General features: G+C 37.9%; 1 protein-coding gene across 1 annotated transcript; it reads left to right on the forward strand.

Annotated features, from left to right (window-relative positions):
- Positions 1-113: 113 nt before the first annotated feature.
- Positions 114-20565, forward strand: tdrd7a (tudor domain containing 7 a). The gene is made up of 22 exons (XM_039614090.1): positions 114-211; positions 818-1047; positions 1171-1315; positions 1483-1597; positions 1740-1835; positions 2970-3007; positions 5972-6012; positions 6269-6439; positions 7569-8000; positions 8150-8346; positions 10691-10883; positions 13711-13822; positions 13974-14185; positions 14799-14933; positions 15520-15603; positions 15779-15913; positions 16017-16127; positions 16687-16861; positions 17044-17213; positions 17732-17925; positions 18212-18372; positions 19882-20565. Exons 2-22 carry the CDS (start codon positions 844-846, stop codon positions 20103-20105), a joined length of 3345 nt encoding a protein of 1114 aa, XP_039470024.1. The 5' UTR covers positions 114-211; positions 818-843; the 3' UTR covers positions 20106-20565.
- The last annotated feature ends 1045 nt before the right edge of the window (positions 20566-21610 follow it).

A 21610-nucleotide genomic window follows, 5' to 3' on the forward strand; every position in this document is an offset into this window, starting at 1 on the left:
TTTTGTGTGATGTAAGAAAATATGTGTTAGCTAGTTAAATGTTTACGAGACAAATAAAAAAAAAGGATGTAATGTTTAAACGTATATGAGGCGGTTCAAAATCGCGCTATTCAGGATAATTAACTACTGGGAGTTGTGGGCGTGCACGAGATTTTGAGTTCGCGAGAGAAAAGTTTCCAGGCGTTTGGTTATCGACTCAAAACAGGTGCAGGTACTATTAACGTTTAACCGTCTCCCTGTCGATAAAATTACCAAATTTAAGTTGATGTTAATTGCGCAATACAGATGTTTTTTCGCTGGTTTATGGTTTATGTCAACTGTGGGCCGAAATGAAGGACTATTTCCGACCTCCGAATGAGCTACCTTGTGCTAACAGTTAGCCGTTAGCCAACTCCCGCGTTTTGCTCCATTTTTCTCCATGAGGATTAAAAAGGAGTCCAGTAATGACGCACTGAGATTTTGCTCTTTGCATCAATGATACAACGTGGTATACCAAAATCTCACACACCAAACTTATTGGTGAGGTTTTCGACACCTGAAACTAATCTTTGGTCACTCCTGTGACTTCTTTACAGGCTAAATTCATGAAACTGAGTGGAGTAAAAAAAAAATAAATTTCGGACATAATAAGTGTGCCCCAAACGTGTTGGTATGTTAACTTAGGGACCAAAGATTTGTAGATTTTTAAAGTATCCAAACTGTAAAATATATCAGAGCTCTTTGAAAATAAATGTGCTGTCTAAGCGCACTTTTTTGGAGTTACAATGTTCTATGTTTTTTTTTTTAAAGAACATGTTTTGCTTTCTGTTTTTCTCAGTTCTGTGCAAGTCTCAGTTTGCCAAGATGGCAGATGCTGAGTTCGTCAAGAAGATATTGCGGGCTGTCCTCCAGTCCAGCAAAGGCGGCGTGTCAATTGACAACCTTCAGTCAGAGTACCGGTCACTGTGTGGAGAGAACATCCCACTGGAGAAGCTGGGCTTCTCAAAGCTCGAGGACTACCTTAGAAGCATTCCCTCCGTTGTGAAACTTGAGTACCACATGGGTCAGGTGAGTGTATTGTTAAAAAATGTTTTCCCCCTACACTACTGCCTCATCAAACATCAAAGAACTGGGAGACTTATAACTGCTAGAAATTTTTATTAAACACATTTTTATTAATCTTTTCCTTAGTTACAATGCTTAGCTGCAATGTATGAGGAGACTGCCAGAATTGCTGAATTGGTTGCCAGGCAGAAAACCTCAAAGAAATCTGGTCGCTCCCAGATTGTGAACTGCAAGATGAGATTCAAGCCTCCCAACTCGTACATGCTCAATGGTAGGTGTTTCTTAGTTGGAACAACTAATTAATAACGGTCTTGTCTTAGACAGAGAAAAAAAAAAAAAGATTAATGTCATAATGATTGGGCAGGTTTTCATACACCGTATCTGTGGGGAAACATTGGTCATTATTTATATGGTTTGTTTTTCTTTCCTTGGTTTTAGTGAGGCCAAGGACTTCACTTCGCCAACCTTCAGCTCATAGTAAATGTTATTCACCAAAAAACCGTTCTTGGCCCTATGGTGGCTATAGAGGTTTCAGTGCCTCAGGGGACTACAGGTAAATAATATCTGCTTTATTTATTTATTTAAGGAATTATAAGCAATAGTTAGACAATAGCTTTATGTAACTGCAATTTCAGCTTTGTAGAAATTCTTTGTCACACTCTGTCATACCCTTCCCAAATCCTCCCAAATGCTAGGAAGTTGGACCAAGGTTTAAGCTCCATCACACCAGTTGAACACCGACAACCAGCTCTTCAACCAACTTTAAAACCAGCATGTGTTACACCTAACAGGTGAAGATACACTTGTGGGCAAATTCAGCTTAAGGTCTCCTCAAAAAAATGTACTGTGTAATTTTAGTAATGTATAGCCTTTAATAGGGCTGTGCGATATGACCAAAATCTCATATCCCGATATTAAGACATCTATTGTCCGATAACGATATAAATCACAAAATGTAACATTTTCTGTAAATTCTGTGAATGTCGGGCAGCTCGACTTATGCGTGAAGTGTTTCCAGCTGGGCGTCATGTACCTGGAGTCGAGTGTTTTAACTGATGCATGAAACGATACATTTTTAGACATAGGTTGTAACGGCCGCCGCTTTTCTTTGTGAGTATTTATTACACAGCGTGCTGCGGGGAAAAGCCTGTTCTAACGTTTGAGTCTAAGGTTTATTTTTAGCACCTGACGGCTCTTTTTGCTTCTCATCCGTAAATACTCTGCATCTTTCACGTGATTCAGTTTATTTTGAAAAGTCTCAACAGGATCTTGAGCTTTATTGTGAAAGGTTTATGTGGAAAATAAACAAGCGGACACGAGGTGGTTTTACCGTCGTTGTAAACAAGCGCTTGTCCATCTGTAATGTGGTTATATTAAATATAAGAGAAAGAGAGAACTTTAGGAAATTAATATAGCCACTACAGTGACCATCAAAATAATGAAAAAAATATTGCCGTAAACAGTTTATTTTGCGACACCACGAAACAAACGATAGTGTAAAATGAAACGATAGACATTTTTATATCGTCATCCGATATATATCGTTATATCGAACAGCCCTAGCCTTTAAGAATCATAGCTACATGAATGCAAAATTCTGCGTCCTTACTCCAGTTATAATATTAGTTTAAACTAAAACATGGGCCAAGTAATCTTATAGCAGCATTAAAGTCAGATTTGATGGCTTTGAAAATGTGACAAAACCAAGAAAAGAATTATTAGTCCTTTATTTATTCAGGTAAAAATCTCATTGAGATTTAAAATCTCATTTCCAAGAGAGACCTGGCAATAATTGAGAAAGATTTGAGTGAGACACCACGCTAAGTTATTTAGCTTACTATTGAATGAAAAACAATATCACTGTTGAATGACAGCTTATTGTTATGAAATCACATTGTGCTTTAAGATATCTATGTTGCTAACAGGAAAGAGGAGAACTTGATGAATTCCAAAAACTCCAAAGGTATTTGAGATTTTTCTTTTTTTTTCTTCTGATAGCACAACTTTCTAAGTTGAATCCAAGTATAACAAGAGTTACACAAAAATAGCGCTTTTACATATATCTGCTTTTAAACTGCTCTTTGGGCATATTTTTAGATCTTTTCAAGTCAGGCTTGGTAATGTATTACTAAAGAAAAGTACAAACAGTACCAAGCTTGTTAGTAAAGTGAATTTGGCTGTGCAGCATCACAATATATCACTCTTGTATTCAGCTGCACAGTTTAACCAGCACCATATTGAAGTGTTTGACTTTTTATCAGCTATAGTGCTCAGAACAATGCATGGTCACAATTAGAGCTGGGCGATAGAACGATAACGATATGTATTGCGAAATAACTTTTTCTCGATAGAAAAATTAAACTATTGCGATAGGCCTCATCTCCCTTGTCCTCTAAAAAAAAAAAAAAAAAAAAACCCCAAAAAAACTAGAGATGGACCGATCCGATATTACGTATCGGTATCGGTCCGATACTGACCTAAATTACTGGATCGGATATCGCGAAAAATAAAAATGTAATCTGATCCATTAAGTATCAAAAAGCATCTCACAAAACTTGCAACACGGCGTAACTCGGCTCATAACCGTAGCACGTTGCAGCAGTATGCGTCATGTGATAGAGCGGCTGTGTTTGTAGTAGCCTCGCTACTAAACCAGCATTTCATCTCCGAGGAAGTTATCCCAGAGAGAAGTAAAGCAAGTGTGTAAGTTCATCTCTGAATGTTTGTAAAGCATTCCCACGTTAAGCTTAACAACCGATATATGGAGCGACTGCCTCTCTCTCCTCACCTTCCTGCCGCTACTTCAATCGTGAAACTGCTTAATGATCAGCTGATCGGCTTTTCTGTCGGGAGTCCGTCTCTCTTCTTTGTTTTTGGCCCACTTTGCACCAGAAAGAGGAAACCAGCGGCTGAACAACAGCAGCACCTTTAAGCTTGATAAGCTGTTGTTAGAATTTATTTAATATTACTTTCTACACCAGGATCCTTTTCTACGTAGCTGACGGCTGGTAACTGTGCAGGGGCGGATCTAGCAAAGTGCAGCCAGGGGGCGATAGGGAATGAACAGGGAAAAGGGGCACAAAGACATACTTTTCTTTCTTATTCTCATTTAAAATATGTAGCTTTTAATAAATAATTATCTGAATCTTACACCCAAAGTTTTAATCTGATGTAAAATGTATAGAAGTCCATTACTATATATAGTAACTCTTAAGTCTATATACCCTAGTAAGCTATAGTACTTTTTCCTTTGGGAAGGTACCATCTGTGAATTCTGCAATTCTGTTGAAGAAAGATGTTGAATCTATTTAATTATTCTTGAAAAATAATTTGTTTCTGTGCATTTTTTTTCCACCCTGCATCAAATTAAAGTTGATTACATCGATTAAGCATCATGAGGTGGAGGGTGGGTGGTTCCCTTTTTTTTTTTTTTTTTTTTTTTTGCTGGGAGTTTGCAACCCTATTAGTTAGGTTGCTTAATATTTCTTGCTAAGTACTCTTTAAAATACCAGAATAGGGAGGATGGAGCAGGTTTAAGTTAGGTTTTAAGTTAGGTAAGGTTTATTAGATTGATCAGTGTTGCTGAACCATGAAATATTTTGGGTGCAGTGTATTTTTACACACAGGTATAACAGAATAGCTTTAGTGTTGTTGTTTATTTAAACTTGAGTATGAACTTATACAAAATGCAGCAAGATATTAAAAAACAGTTTTATTGATTAAAAACACAATATCGGATTCATATCGGTATCGGCAGATATCCAAATTTATGATATCGGTATCGGTATCGGACATAAAAAAGTGGTATCGTGCCATCTCTAAAAAAAACCCAGCCAATCCAAATTAAGTAGCGCAGAGCCGAACCAATCACAGCCGCAGCGTCACGTCACGTGACTTGTTACGACAGCACAAGTGCCAAGGCGCATGTGTATTTGTTTTTGCAGCCGGGCTGCCTGGGTAATGAAGGAAATGAGATGCCGACTAGAGAAAAATCAACCGACAGCATGACGGAAGGTTACCGAAAAGAAACCGATGATTGTTCCAATGCCGGAGAGCTTGTCGAACGGAAAGGCCACAGAAGTTCCGTGAGTGTGAAGGTATTTCGCTATTTCAAGTCTGACAAAAACAGAGTAAATTAAACTGTAAATTGTGCCGAAAGCAAGTCTGAAATACACTAAAGCGGTGTATGCTCAATCTCTGACTGAAAGCGCTAATTATTATCATTCGGCTTTTGTCAGACTAAAGTAACTGTTAAAACTGTTTGAAAAGCTAAGCTATACAACAAGGAGAGATTGAGAATTTCCTTTTAGTTCTCAGTTTATTTGATATTGACAAAAGTTAGTCAATTTTGTCTGTTCTTCTGTAAAATGAACTAAGATTTACTTTTAGAATTAAAATTTTGTTTCTAAGTGAAATTGACAATTTAGTAGTCTGTTTTGTTTGTTCTATTTTGAAACTTAAACACTTTAGCGGCTACCTTTTGTGTAGTTTGCAATATTTGCCTTTATTTATCTGAAACTGAAGTCTCATGTTCCTTAAGTACATCTACCCTATTGAACTTATTATGGGAAATAAATATTTAAATCAAAACAAGCTGCAGATTATTTCACATTTTACTTGTGAGCAACGGCACATTTAAATCTTACAAATATAGTTACTTGGCTTATATCGTGATATATATCGTTATCGCCTGAAATGAAAAAAACATATCGTGATGTGAAAAAATCTTATATCGCCCAGCTCTAGTCACAATAATCATAGGATCTGAAATGAAACAAAGTTTTGCTCTAGTACTAATGATTGATTTAATAAGTTAATACACCATATGTATAAAGATTAACAACAAACAGCAGTGCTCTGCTTTTGAGACTGGCTTGTATCAAAGTGTATTTACTTAATTTCTATCTTTTCAAACATTTTTTTTTAGAAGTGAACCTACAGCGAGTATCTATGCCCAGCCAATCCCAGGTACGGTCTGTTGCTGTTAATTTTGTCAATATTAGAATATTAAGTGCTCTTTAGATGGTCAGGACAATCTTAATACTTCTGAGTAAATAAATGCACTTAGAATCCATATTTATACTATTTCAGTTAAACTATTTCATCACTGAAGTCACATCAGATGCTTTCTGTTTAAGAAATGGTTTTGATAATATGGTATAGTAGAAAGTTTTAACCCATAGGTGGCAATACAACACATGATCGTTCAAATCCCTCCATGCAGGATAGGGAGTATGACGTGGAGCTGGTGCAGAGTCGAATAAGTCAGCTCCTGGAGAGGTACTACAGTGGACTGTGGATGTCAAAACTCTCAGAACTCTATTGTGATATGTTCAGTCAGAACCTCCATCCTCAGGTGCTCAGAGACATGGTAAAGTGGACACACGTGTGTATGGTAAGTTGAGTTTTTTGTTCTTTTTAATGTCTTGTTTTATGTTAGGTTGTAAACCTAGTGATAGTTTTCAATTTCACACTCAGTTCTGCAGTCTCAGAATCAATTATTTTGAAAACTTGCCAAAAAAAGGATTAGTAAGGGTGGTTGTGGAGGTATCGTGATGCCTATTTTTTAAAAAAAAGTACTTTTAGTCAAGTTTTTTTTTTTTTTTTTACACAACCTCTTAGAAAGTAATAGTATTTTCAGTTGAAATCGTTACCAGTACTAGTTTTCAGACCTATAGGAAAGGAAAAAGTTATGCTATGCCTCAGAGTTGTTGAAGCTAGCTTAAGAGAGGTGGCAGTCAATGAGCAGCAGTATGGCTTCATGCCAGAAGAGTGCACTAGAAGGAGCTTCACTGTGTCTCTGGATCTAGAGAAAGCATATGATAAGAGAAAGCAATAACTAACTATTGTACTGCATGAAGAAGTCAGGAGTGGCAAGGAGAAGCATGTGAGGTGGTGTAGGATATGTATGCGGGCACTGAAATGGTGGTGAGGTGTGTAATGGGAGTGACAGATGGGTTCAAGATGGGGATGGGATTACATCAGGGATCAGCTCTGAGCTCCTCCTTGCTTGCAGTGGTGATGGGCAGGTTGACAGATGAGGTCAGGTAGGAGTTTCCCTGGACTTTGGTGCTCACAGATGACATTGCAATCTGTAGTAAAAGTAGTGAGCAGGTGAAGGAGAGTCTGGAAAGATGGAGGTATAAGTTGGAAGCAAGACAGAATACACACGTATAAAATGAGAGAGAGGTAGCAGAGTTTAAGATGCTCAGAATTCACTGGGAATGACCAGGATAGACAAGATTAAAAATGAGACAAAGTTTGAGGCAAGGTTGAGATGGTTTGGAAGTGTGCAAATGAGGTATAGTGGATTTATTAGACAAAGAATTTTAATATAGCTGCCAGGCGGGAGTACATGTAAGATTCCTGGATTTAGTGAAGGTCATGGAGAGGGTTAGAATGACAGAGAAGGGTGTTAGTGATGGGGTCAGTTGGAGGTGTGTTGCTGTCTTTGATTGTATGCTTAATGGCTTAATTTAAGATTTTCTTTTTTTTGTGTGCATCTCATTTATCTTCTTCCAAAGGTGGAGCAACTTTCCACCAAACGAGCTGACCGGCTGGTGTACCCTCCTCTGCCTACCAAGAAATCTCCTGTTTCTTTAAAGAGCACCACCAGCACTCCACAAGCATCGCTCAACAATTTAAGCACTACCAGCACAGATTTTTCTTCATATCCCTCAACACCTGAAAGTCCTTGTACACAAGTCACATTCAGTCCCACTTCTGATTCTATACCGTGTCCTCCATCAAAACCGTGTGCTGTTGTCTCAGCTGATGTTCGTCAGAAAATAAAGGAGCTCCTTTCCAAATACAGCCAGGGTCTGTGGGCCCGTGCTTTGCCCAAACTTTTTATGGACACATACAAGGTGCCATTCCCTGAGCATGTGCTGGACAACTTGTCTCTTTTGCTCGATATATGCAATGTGGAGTACCCCTCGCCGCATGACAAGAAGAAGGTAAGAGGTTGATGCAGTGTAGGTGACGTATAAACTAATTAAACAGCAGTAGGTGTTCTGATGGGTAACACAGAAACTGTAGGAGTGAAAATGGTGATTGTTTGCAGCTTTCTAACAATGGTTATGTTTTCGTTCTTTCCTGTGATCAGGCCATCCTCTACAAATCAAGCAGAGCAGACCTAAAACCCACAGACGGTCGAGAAAACCAGCACGGTACAAGGCATCCTCTTCCTTCTGGTCTGAAGGTCCTGAGTCCTGTGGTTCCTCCCTCTTTAGTTCTTCCCTCAGTGCAATACCCATCAGTGCTGGTTACTGAAGTCAAGACCACCAATGCCGTTACTGTAAGGTGAGACAGACTTTATTAATGCAGACATTTTTGTTCTTCTTAATGCATTATTAAATCTAAAAAATAATTTAAACTCAGTCAACAAAATGGAAGACAAAAATGTAAAACCTTTGAAAAATAATTTTGTTCAAATCTTTCAATGTGAAATATTCCTGGTAGTCATAAGTCAGACTTTTAATCAGGCAGTTCAGTAGTGAAATGAGTTTATGAATTTTAATCAAGGATTCCATGCTGCAGAAGAAACTTCTCATCCAGTAAATACAAGTTTGAGTCAATGTACCAGACAGCATGTATGGCCAGTATAGGACATACAAACATATGATATAGTAAAGTATAAACATACCGTGGTTCAGGGGGTTGGGAAGCTCATCTTGTAACCGGAAGGTTGCCGGTTCGATCCCCAGCTCTGTCTGTCTTGGTCGTTGTGTCCTTGGGCAAGACACTTCACCTACTACCTACTGGTGATGGCCAGAGGGGCTGATGGCAGCCTTGCTTCTGTCAGTCTTCCCCAGGGCAGCTGTGGCTACAACTGTAGCTGTAGCTTGCCTCCACCAGTGTGTGAGAGTGAATGAATAGTGGAATTGTAAAGTGCTTTGAGGGTCTCGAAAAGCGCTATATAAATGCAATCCATTATTATTAGAGCAGGGCGATATGGCCAAAAATATTTATCACAATATATATTTGAAAATTTGTGATAACTGACGATATAATTTATTCGATACAAAATACAACTCCACAACTTTACTAGCGCAAAAACCCATCCATTTATTTTCACTTAAACAAGCAGCTGTTTTTTTTTTTTGTTTTGTTTTGTTTTTTTTTTTTATATGCATTAAAGCTATATAAAAATTTAACAGTGCAAATCCAAATTCCTTGCTGAAAGTTAAACCAAAAGGCATTTTCAGTAGAAATGGGCTGACATATCCTGAGCATAACCATGTATAATATCCACTGAAGTTAAAAAGAGGTGCTTTGCAACATTAAACTGCAGTGTGCCAAATGAAAAAGCCAAATATGTATTTTTCGGACCATAAGGTGCACGGGATTATAAGGCACATTAAGCGAAACAAAGCAGTCAGATAAATCAAACTTTATTCAACTCATTCTTCTTGCTTCCTCCACTTTTGTACCATTGATTCATTAATGCTGTATTCTATCACAGCTGCTCTATTCCCATGTTGTTGCAGTATATTAATGACTAACCTCGTATTGTGGATGGATTATCTCAGTTTTTCTCCTGACTGAAGTTTGGTCCGTTTACAGCATCCTGCCATGCGATTGCATTTGTCCCTAACCACCAGGAACCCTCACATTAACTTTTATCGAGTGGAAAAGTGTTAGCGTTCATCCTCCAGCTTCACTGTTTATGTTATGCTAGCATAGCTGTGTCGCTAGCGATCACGTAGCACATCATTATATACCACCTAGCCCAACTTCAGTAACCCTACAAACGTCACTGCTGTTTAGTTTTCTGTCTTCATTTATGTTGGAAGTGAAAAAATTCAAAGGTACAGCAGAGCTGTACCTTTGAATTTTTTCAGAAATCTCTCAGTCAGAGCATGCTATACCATGCTTAGGTAACTAGCGAAACTAGTGAGCTAACTTCCGCTAGCTTCCTGCTAACTTCTAACTCTGTTAAATGTAATAAATTCTGTTTTTATGGATGCCTGGATGTTAAACACCTGGTTACACCTGGTAAAGCAGCAATGCTGATCGTTTTATTAAAGATGAAAGAATTTAGACAGTTTTTAACTCTCAGTGATGCTGTGTGTTCGGTTGACTTTGGGACCTGAAGACGACGGAGTTTAGGACCCAGATTACTGCCAGATTTACGAGCACCTTAGTCCGACAAATACGGCAATAATGACAGCCCGCTTGTATGTTCTACAAAAAAATGTGCTTTGTGTATCTGACGGACAAACACCAAACCAGTTCCACATCACTGAAGTTGCACCATTTCTACAAACCGATTCTGGTTCATCCGTTTCACTCAACAATCGGCCATGTGCGTATGAAAACAAAGGCACTGCGCGTTTTACCCATATTCTATCGCGATATTTCATTTTCTTATCGTTGCCTAACATTGTACCGGTATTACCGTGAACGGTATAATATGGCCCAGCCCTAATTATTATAATTATTACATAATATCAATTCAGTTTGTCTTCCATGTCTTTTTTTTGTCTGTGTGTTTGCTTGTTTGTTTGGGATTTATTATGACTAAAATCATGTCTTGCAACCTTCATTATTTGGATTTAATTTGAAAATACAAAAATGCTTTCCCCCACAGTAAGTTACGACAAATTGAATGTATGTGAAGTGATAAAAATCTCTCTTTCTTCAGGTATGTAGGTGAGAACTACTCCAACGCCCAGGAAGCCATGGAGGATGCCATGCAATCCTTTTACAGCCAAAGCTCCATTCAGCATCCTGTGTCTAATCCCATAGTTGGTCAGCTTGTAGCCGTCAGAGGTGAGGATGGAGCTGAGATGGCCAGAGGACAGGTCTTAGAGGTCACAGGCCCCAACAAGGTCAAGGTAAATTTCTTGAATTAATTAATTTATTTTTAACCATAGTTCTGTGCTAGTGTGTTTACGAGTCCTTAAAGTCCTAAATGTTTATCTTTAAAATATTTAGTTGCACCCTCTACAATTTTAGTCACCCTGAGAGTTTCTGACACACAATGTCACTGTTTTTGTTGTTGTTGTTTTTTTTTAATCCCCTTTATGCGTCTCAGTAAATTATATTGATAGAGCCAAGCTTTTTAATTTGGCTAAACCATCAGGCAGTTTTTATAAGTGTAAGAGCATTTAACTGTCCAAAAGTCTTGATCCATGTCTCATTTCTCTATATTTTACTGGGAAAATCAGAGATGGTGGCCGTGATTTATGAAACATGAATAGAAGTAAAGCATATAAAGTTGGAACAGACTTGAAAGTCAATATTGGTATGCCCACATGTTACTCTTTAACACAGACTGAACTCTATTTCTTGGAATTTCTTTAAGTGGTGCTCAGGAAGAGTTCTCCAGGCATACTGAAGGTCATTCAAAGCTCTTCTTTTTGTTTCATTCTCAGTCTAGATGATCCCACATATTGGTGGATTAAAATATAATGGTACTACTGTTTCCCTTTCTTAAGAATTAGTTGATGAGTTTGATAGTGTGGCTGGTGGTCTATGTAAATAAAAAAAAAATTAAAAAAAATGCAAGTTTAAGGACAAGTGGCTTACGAAAGTGGCATGCTTACGCAAATTAAGATATTCAACATAGTTTGCTTTGAAAGTGTTTTAACCTTGACACACTGGAATATTTGCATTTGCATGGGTTTCTCCAGTTTCTCACAATACAAAGAAATTTGAATTTATGGTTCTGTCTCTGTATTATCCCTGCAATGGACTGTACCACATCCCTCACACTTAAGACAGCTGTGATATGCTGTAGCACACTTATGACCCTAAGCATTCATAGATTCATGCATTCTTCTGTTGTGTTCTTAACACTAACTTCCAGGATTTCAAACTTGTTGGAACTGCCAGGAAGTGTCATTTTGACCTCTCCTGCAACAAAAAAATGTATTTCTCTCGGATTAGTTCTCCATACTGTGCACTCTCAGTTGGGTTCAGCTATGGTTTCCTTGCTGCTCTGTACAGTCAGTAAAATGGCCAGTGCTCCACATCTTTGGTCGCACACTCCCACCTCTTATCCACTCTGCTTTAGTTCAGAATCCCATGCTCACCTTGGCAGTAATTATTTTTCTTTTTTTTTTTTTATCTAAATACTATAACATATACATTTATTTATCTATAACATCTGTCTAGCTCTGACTCATGTTATAGCAGCCTTCATGTCAAAATATTTGTTTAAAATTCAGCACACCTAGAAATTCAGTATTTGATGAATAAGCCCTGTGTAGGAATATGAGATGATGGGGTTTGATTTTAACAGAGGTAAAAGGATTTTTTTAAATACCAAGGGGTTAAAATGACCCCCTCTGTGGTTCTAATGTTAAACTAAACCAACTTTATGTGCGCTCTTACTTGGAAAGAGTGCATTCTTACTTTTGAAAATTATGGAAATTAATACTTTGTAGAGCTGGGCGATATAAGATTTTTTCATATCACGATATGTTTTTTTTTTCATTTCAGGCGATAACGATATATATCACGATATAAGCCAAATAACTAAATTTGTAAGATTTAAATGTGCCGTTGCTCACAAGTAAAATGTGAAATAATCAGCAGCTTGTCTTGATTTTAATATTTATTTCCCATAATAAGTTCAACAGGGTAGATGTACTTAAGGAACATGAGAATTTTTCAGATAAATAAAGGCAAATATTGCAAACTACACAAAAGGTAGCCGCTAAAGCGTTTAAGTTTCAAAATAGAACAAACAAAACAGACTACTAAATTGTCAATTCCACTTAGAAACAAAATGTTAATTCTAAAAATAAATCTTAGTTTGTTTTACAGAAGAACAGACAAAATTGACTAACTTTTGTCAATATCAAATAAAGTGAGAACTAAAAGGAAATTTTCAATCTCTCCTTGTTGTATAGCTTTCTTAACTTTCTGAATCCTTTATCATCTGCAACTGAAAATAGTTGTGGATGATCACTATACCTTTCTAATGTCACGTTGTTGTCCCTGGCTCTCTTTCTCTCTCCCTCCCGCTCTGTTCCTGTGCTACTGCGACTGTAACTACCACCCCCCCCCCTCTGCTCAGCGCAAAGCACAAGGCTCGCGTGCGGAGTGAAGCGGGAAAAAAAGTGCGAGAGAGAGAGGGTGAAAGAAGGGAAAAAAAAACAAAAAACCCCACGGCTCGCGATAAGGAGCCGGCTCGCGTCGTTCACGTCAAGCCATTTCGTTCGCGACCGACACATCACTACGAAACACACTTTCCTCCGTTACCAGCGGCTGGCTGCTTCCCAAACCACACATGCGTGGCTTGGCACTTGTGCTGTACGTAACAAGTCACGTGACGTGACGCTGCGGCTGTGATTGGTTCAGCTCTGCGCTACTTAATTTGGATTGGCTGTTCTTCTTTTCTTTTCCTTTTTTAAGAGAGCAAGCGAGAGATGAGGTCTATCGCAATAGTTTAATTTTTCTATCGAGAAAAATTTATTTCGCAATACATATCGTTATCGTTTTATTGCCCAGCTCTAATACTTTGTATGTTTTTTTTTTTTTGTTGTTGTTTCTTTTTTTTTATTGTAAGTTCAGTCTCAACATGTGTGAGACTGATGTTTAAGTTCCATCACAATACACTGTGTATTAAAAGGTCTCCAAAAGTCTTATAATATTTAACTTGTGTGTGTATACGTAGACATGTGAAACCAAAGAACCTCTCTGTTCGTCTGTCAGGTTTACTACATGGACTATGGCTTCTCTGTAGAGACTAACATGAAAAATCTGCTGGAACTACACAGGGACTTTATTTCCCTGCCCTTTCAAGCCACTAATGTTCAGCTTGCAGGTATGAACATTAGGAAATTCTGTTTAACTGTTGTATACAGAACAAACTCAATCTCTAGATAAAGAAGGAAATGTTTTTAGGAGTCACTGTTACCCTGATGCTCTTGCCATTGTCTTCATCTTTTTCTATTTCTTTACTATCCTCCTGTCAGGCCTAGAAGGATTCAGCTCCCATCCATTGGTGCTCTCAGTTATGGATAATGTGGCAGTTGGAAAGATCCTGCTGATGGAAACATTAGAGCCATGCCAAGAGAGTGAAGTACCTACAGCAGTACTTTATGATACTTCACAGGATGACGACCTCAACATCAACTCCGCCTGCCTGAAGGCCCTACAGGACAAGACCATGAACAACCCTCTGTCTGTAGGTTTACATATGATTGAGGATAGACCTCATTTTTTTTATGTGGTCAGACAGTTAGTTCTAGTGGGGAAGAGTTAGATTTGTAATTATTTTCCCTCCCCTTTTCATATTTTTCTTAGAAACTCAACATAACCACTAAGTGGTGCTGTGTTACCCATACTTTGTGTCTTATGTTACAGTAGGGGGTGTGTGTTTGCGTGTGTGGGTGGTTTGGAAACTGCAGTTTTAGATTCAGCTGGGAGCAAAGTGATTTGTTAGCCCTCAGGCAGAGCTTGCTGCTTGTCATTTTTCCTGAGAAACACGTGTTACTTAATTTAAAAATGCAAGAGTACACAAATAACTTGAGTGCAGCAAAACTTTCATTATCTTTATTGGGTTTTTTTGTCTTGCAGTGATAAAACTGCTTTTTAAAATGAGTTCATTATGCTTCAATAAATAAATAAATGAATCTGGGTTTAATTTATTGAAGCATAATGCACTCATTTTAGCTCATCAAATGGCCAGAAATAATGTGAAACTCTAACCATTATCATCATTGCTGCATCACAGAAGTTTTTGATGAATTCTTCCAGCATTGTCTAATATGAATCTAATATGATACTGTTGCCTGTAGGTAAATGTTACCTATCAGGATGTGTCTGTCACAAATGTGTGTCAAGATGGCACCTTGTACTGCCAGCTCCCTTCCCGTGGAACTGCAAGACTGAGCAAGTTACTAGAAGAAACAGAGGCCTACTTCATTTCCCAGGTATATAACACTTTATAGTACATACATTCATGGAAGAGTGGAAGACAGTGGAATAAGGCTATTTCCACATACTATGTGTGCAGGATTGTATTTTTCGGCATGTTTTTGTGAGAAGGTATAAACAGCTGGGAGAGTGTAGTGATAAGGAGGGAAAAATACATTCCCCATACTGGGCCTCAGGGACAATGAGGTTTTTGTACAGTTGTACCTCACATTGGCTGTTTAAATTGCTTTTCAGAAGCATGCATTTATTTTAAATACAAAGAACAATGAATGCAAAAAAAATCTAGTCTTTAAAAAATGTTCTTGTTGGAGGTTTTTCCTTAAGGATGACCTTTGAGCACGAATGGCTTCCTTTCTACTTCTTCTGTTTTTTTGTGCCTGTCTTTTATCTCCGTGACGGTGCATTTGATCCCTGCCAAAGACTTCAGACACTTGTCTGTCATTTACTGGGTTTTATTCATTATTTGTACTTCTCTCAGATATGAGTTCTTTGCAATTGCTGTTTCACCTGTGGAATGGGCAAAGCTTTCTAACACTGTTGCTGTGATTTTTTTTTTTTTTTTTTTTTTTTTTCCCCTACTAGATGACATCTGAGTTCCTGGTGTGTAGGCCCTTCATTGGCAAGTTCTGTCTAGCTCGCTACAAAGGAAAATGGGCCAGAGTGGAGGTAGGAAACAAATATTGGCAATGTATTTGTTTGAAGAATTAAAAATAATTTAAAGAAATATTTTGAGGATGTCAAAAATCATGACATAAGTTTTTTTTTTTTTCTTCTCCTTCCTGTTTTTTGTTTTGTTTTTTTAATTTGGCACCCAATTAAATTTTGTTGCTTTTATTTTTAGATCACCAGCATGTACGGTAACAGAGTGCTGGAGATTTCCTTCATTGACTTTGGTGTGCCAGCAACACTAGAACTCACTGATCTTCGGGAGATCCCCCCTCTTCTTTTGAAAGACTTCATCATCATCCCACCACAGGTTAGTTACTTGTGTTTGTTCTAGGTGATGGAGATATCAGTGGTCAGACAGGCTTCACGAGTCTTGTAACACATGTAAAGGTTTGTAATTGTGTCTTCCCCAGGCTATTAAATGTCGCCTAGCTGACCTTCCTGTTCCTGAGGGAGACTGGAGCCAAGAGGCCATTCTGTGGGTGAAGGAGGCTGTTATGGGCTCTGAAGCCTGTAAAATGAAGGTAATATCTACATCAAAAAATAGACTTGGTAAATGCTGCTGATAATAAAATCTTCACTTTGAAGCACAGTAACTTGTAATTGCATTCTGGAATAATGGCCAGTGTGAAAGACCGGAGTGATTTTTGACAAATTTTCAGGTAAATGGAATGAAGTATCTCTAAACGGGAAAGATTTGACTGTTGAGACATACCATAACCAGTATTGCTAGTGGAAGAACTATAAACAGCATCTACTGGCATTGGTCTAAGGATACACTAACGATGAACTTGTGATGGATAATGAGAATATGATTTGTGTTGGCTCTTTCACTCAAAATGCACAAAATATAGGATCTGCTGGCACTGTATTAGTGCTGTACATCACAGGGCAAATCACAGGTCTTGTAGGTTCTAACAGTGTGTTAGACTTGTGGTTGTTGTATTTTGATTCATCAGTAGACTTGCAGTTAAGTATCAGTTAACTCCAAAGTGCAACTGTGTAAAGCAGTCATGATAAATTTAAGCTCTCAATTTGTACATTTTGTCCATGTATTCTTTTAACCATTCTTTTCATTTTCAGATCTTGAAATTAAAGCAGGACACAAAGGACAGACTTGTCTATATGTATCTTTTCATTGGCGTTGACGGTCAGCAGTTGGGCGAGAGCATCAACCATCACTTGGCCCAGTCAGAGTTGTGGAAGAAGCTCACAATACAGAACAACAACACAATCACCAGTTGCACCATGAATACAGGTAATGGTGCACTTCATAAACATTCTGGGTCTGAAATACTTCCCACCAGCAGTCAACATTTGATCTGAAAGTTTTATTTTTTATTTTTTTTATTTAAGCACATAATCTCTAATATAAGAGTAGCATTTAATTGTTAAAAACTGAGTGCTTTTTTTTGAATGGGGTGCTGTTTAAACTTGTAGGTCTCACTCCCGTGATGGAGAAGTCGTCTCTCAGCAGCTCAGTCTCGAATCCTACAGATCCCACTGTGAAGGCTTCACCCCAGCTACATCACATGGCAGGGGGCGGGGATACTACCACCAAAACTCAGACGCAACTACTACAGCTGCCACCTCCGCTGGATCTCCCCTTGGTGCGTGAAGATGAGATAACCTTCTATTGGGAGTAAAAGATGGCTGCAAGAATAGTAGTCTCAAGCACACAGCCCTGGCTTTAAGCACAAAACTCCTCCCCACCTCTCCTTTAAATGCTTTTGTTCCCAGGGGAAGCCAATCTGAAAAAAGTTGGTTTAAAAGGGAGCACGGTGAAGCCAAAGTGGTTTGTTTCAGAAAGAATAAACTGAAGCTCATCAAGGCTTAGTTTAAAATAAAACGATTGTTTTGCATGGTGAAACATGCAGTTACTCTACTACGGTCCAACAATAAAACTGTAACATTGAAGCATTGAAAATGAATAGAATTGGTCCAGTTTAAAGTTCAACATAAATTTGCTGTTCAAAGTATGTAATGTGTGTGTGTGTATAAGCAATTTCTCACATTGGTTTACAGATTATGGTCAAATTAAATTTGTAAAGAATATGGGTTTGGGGTTGTTCCAGACCCAAAAAAGCTGGAGTACCAAGAAGTCATTTTCCGTGTCCTCTTCTTTCAGCCTGGTCAGAATATAGATGTGTTCGTACCAGTGGCATGCCACCCTGGTTACTTTATGCTGCAGGCTTGGCATGACCTGCATAAGCTGGTGGTGTTGATGGGGGAGATGATGCTTTATTACAACCAGACAGGGAAGACCAACCCAACCACCACCATCCAGAAAGGACACATCTATGCTGCCAAAATAGACAAAAAGTAAGTTGACACATGGCTGCTAAAAGACTGTCAGTTTTTCAAAAACAAATCAACTACTTCACTTATTCTCTCTCCTTCCCTAACACATTGTTATCTTTGTAGCATGTTTTTGAGACTACAAAATTATAAAAGATATTCTTAAAGAAGTCTTCCTTTAAAAGGTTTATAGGTTTAGGAGGAAAACTTTCAAAAGCACTGCTGTGTGGTGCCAAGGTTCACAGTTTAAAATCAATAAGTTGCTATTGTGTCAGGGTTAATGGCTTAACTGATGCTTACCTGTATCTAGTTGGCACCGTGTGAAGGTGAAGGGGAGTCTTTCCAATGGCTTGGTGTCTGTCTACCAGCTGGACTACGGTAAGCATGAGCTGGTCCACAGTACGCTCATCAGGCCCTTAATAGAGGAGTTCAGACAGCTGCCCTTCCAGGCTATGACTGCACAACTGGCAGGTGAGTTATTCTCTTCATGTAGCTTCAGTGGTTGACATGCATTTAAATATATATAATTTAAGACTCATCAATTAATGCTCCACTGTATTTGTGATGTTCATAGTTTTTGCAGCAATCTAATGTAATTACCTAACAAATATGACTGTCTAAGTACAGACCAAACAAGAGATTTGTGCTCCATTTTGTGGAGGTGGGTGCGTGTGTGGTGTTGAATTTTATTTCTTCCATTGGTAGTTGCAGTTAGGGCTGTTTGTCATCTGATATATATCGTTACATCAATATGAAAACGTCTATCGTTTGTTTCGTGGTGTCGCAAAATAAACTGTTTACGGCAATAAATTTTTTTTTTTTATTTATTTTTTTTTTCATCGTTTTGATCGTCACTGTAGAATTTCTTAAAGTTCTCTCTTTCTCTTGTATTTAATATAACCACACTACGGACGGACAAGCGACGGGTTTTTTTTTTGTGTTGTCGTTAGCAACAACGACGAGAAAGGGGGGAGGGAAAAAAAAAAAAAAAAAGCAACAACGACGATAAAACCATCATGTGAAATAGTATGCAGTGTGTTTACGGACGAGAAGCTAAAAAGAGCCATCAGGTGCTAAAAAATAAACCGTAGAATAGGCTTTTCCCCGCAGCACGCAGTGTAATAAATACAAAGAAAATTGTGGCAGTTTCAACACTCGACTCCAGGTACACGACGCCCAGCTGAAAAAGACTTCACACAAGTAGTTGCCTGTGATTCACAGAATTTACAGAAAATGTAAAATTTTTGTGAGATATATCGTTGTCGGGTTGATAAATGTCTTATATTGGGATATGAGATTTTGGTCATATCGCACAGCCCTAGGTACAATTATAATGTCTACCATTGGAATAGCACAATTCTGTTGTTTGAGGGTTAGCTACCATCTGAAACCTGGAATGTCCTTCATGGGACTGCTTGCCACTTGCAAAGAAGTGTTCAACAAGCAAATCTTGTTGCATGTGACTTAACTTGACAGCCCAACTCGGTATCCAATCAATCAATTTATTTATAAGCACATTTTAAAAACAACAGTTTGACCAAAGTGCTGAACATTTTAAAAAGGTAAAAAGTAGAACAAACACCAAGAACAAAACAAAAACTCAGTCAAAATTAAAAGCTAGTGAGAAAAGATGTGTTTTCAGACAGGTTTTAAAGATGTCGAGTGTTGGAGAGATCTTAGTATGAAGAGGCAGACTGTTCCAAAGTTTGGGCGCCGCAATTGCAAAGGCCTGTTTTAGCCTGCTTCTAGGAAAATCAGAAGCAACTTACCAGCTGACTGAGTTCTATTTGGAGGTTTTGTTAGTTGAAAGATCAGAGGTATGACGGAGATAACCCATCCATCCATAGTCACTACTACCAATCAATATAGTGGAAGCCAAATTGCAAAAGGCCGTGGGGGGTGTTGTAGTAGACATGTCCATGTTTTATATGAAATCTGTGGTATACACATACTACTTGTTTCCTTTTCCTGATCACACAGGTGTAACACAGCACCAATGGTCAGAGGATTCCTCGATGTTATTCAGAAATCATGTAGAGAATCGTGCACTGGTCGCAGTGGTGGACAGTGTGCAAGATGTGTCGGAGGTCAAAGGTGAGCCTTGGGAGCGCAGGTTGACAGTTTACCTAGTGGACACCACAGTGGATGATCAGGACCTTTGGATCCACACAGTTATGACTGCGATTGATGCTGAGCTGTCTTGAACTTCTAGAATGGAAACACAAGCATGGGGATAAATGTCATTTGTTCTGTTTCAGTGTTCTTCAATCTGTATGAAGACTTTTGAGATTTGGTAGGGTCACAGTCTTGAGGTTAATAAAAAATTCCTGCTTTTTTTCTTTTGGTTGTAGTTAAGACATATGTTCTTTATTGCATGTTTTGCTTTTTCTTTAAGCTGAGCTGACTTTGCAGAGTTTGATATTGCAGTGAATCCAGCTGTTTATTTATGTAATATATATATATATTTGAAATGTAAACTTCTGAAAAAATTGTTTGTTTTTTTTTTGTTTGTTTGGTTTTTTTTTTTAGGTTTGCATGTGCTTCATACTGTCTGGCTCAAAGTTTAATTCTTATTAAAATTTTCTAGGTGGGGTCATGCTAATAAATCAAATTTTTCCGTATATCCATCAAGGTCAGTTTAACGGTTTGTTGGGCAAATATTGGGGGGGATCAGCAATTTCTTGTAAGCAGATTCTTGCAAGTGTGATGTGCATTTTCAAAATATAGAAAGTAAGTACCATATAAAGATTTCAAGATTAACCTCTTCCAGTATCATTTTGTATAATGGGCAATATAGTTTTAATGTTGTAACGTTAGTGTTTGCACATTTAACCCATGATTTCACTTTTACATTTCACATTTCTACCTTTCTTCTAACCTTTAAAAGCACTACTGTCAAGCGAAAGAGCTGTCTAGTAAGTTGGAAATATTGTTTTATAATATTAAAAGAGCTCAAATTATTCATGTCCAGTTATTTAAAATTGATACCTGTTATCCATTAACTATCTTAATCCTACATAATGTCTGTGTAATCAAAGTAAACATCTGTCATGCTACCCTGACCTGACTTTAACTGCATTACAAACGTCTTCAAGTAGGTTTAAAAACAAAAAACAAAATTAATATACATGAAATACAGTAATATTCCCTTTAAAGTAAATAATGCTCAGAGTGAGCTGCCTTGGGAGAGTGCTGCTTGTTTATCAGGTGCTTTATTAAACAGCTTTGAGTTTCGCTACATAATATTTAACATTAGTATTATTATTATGAACGTATTTAATCACCAAAGTTGAAAACAAAAAAAACTTGGTCCTATTAAAACAGTTGATTTGTAGTCAAAATGTATAACTGCAGATTTATTTTTTTTCCCCCACTTATGAACTGTAGCTTCACCCACGTTAAAATGAGTATTTTAAACAGTTTTATTTGGCTGTCTGTACAAACTGAATCTGACTGAATTAGAATTTCACAATTTTAATGGATTTGAGTGGACTTAAGTTTTCAGTATTAGAAACATTTCACTGTAACGTCCGCACAAACATCTGCTGTTACTCCACTTATTATTCTACACTGTGTTTTAAAAACAAGTACTTTTTAACAGTCAGTCACCTGTCTGCGCTTTAGCCAACCTAAATTTAAATTGGTGCTTATTGCAGGACCAATATAAACTGATTAGTACGGGTTTGCTCACTATACTTGTAAGAATACA

The sequence above is a fragment of the Oreochromis aureus genome, linkage group 6 (assembly GCF_013358895.1).
Source record: "Oreochromis aureus strain Israel breed Guangdong linkage group 6, ZZ_aureus, whole genome shotgun sequence".
Classification (NCBI taxonomy): Eukaryota; Metazoa; Chordata; class Actinopteri; order Cichliformes; family Cichlidae; genus Oreochromis; species Oreochromis aureus.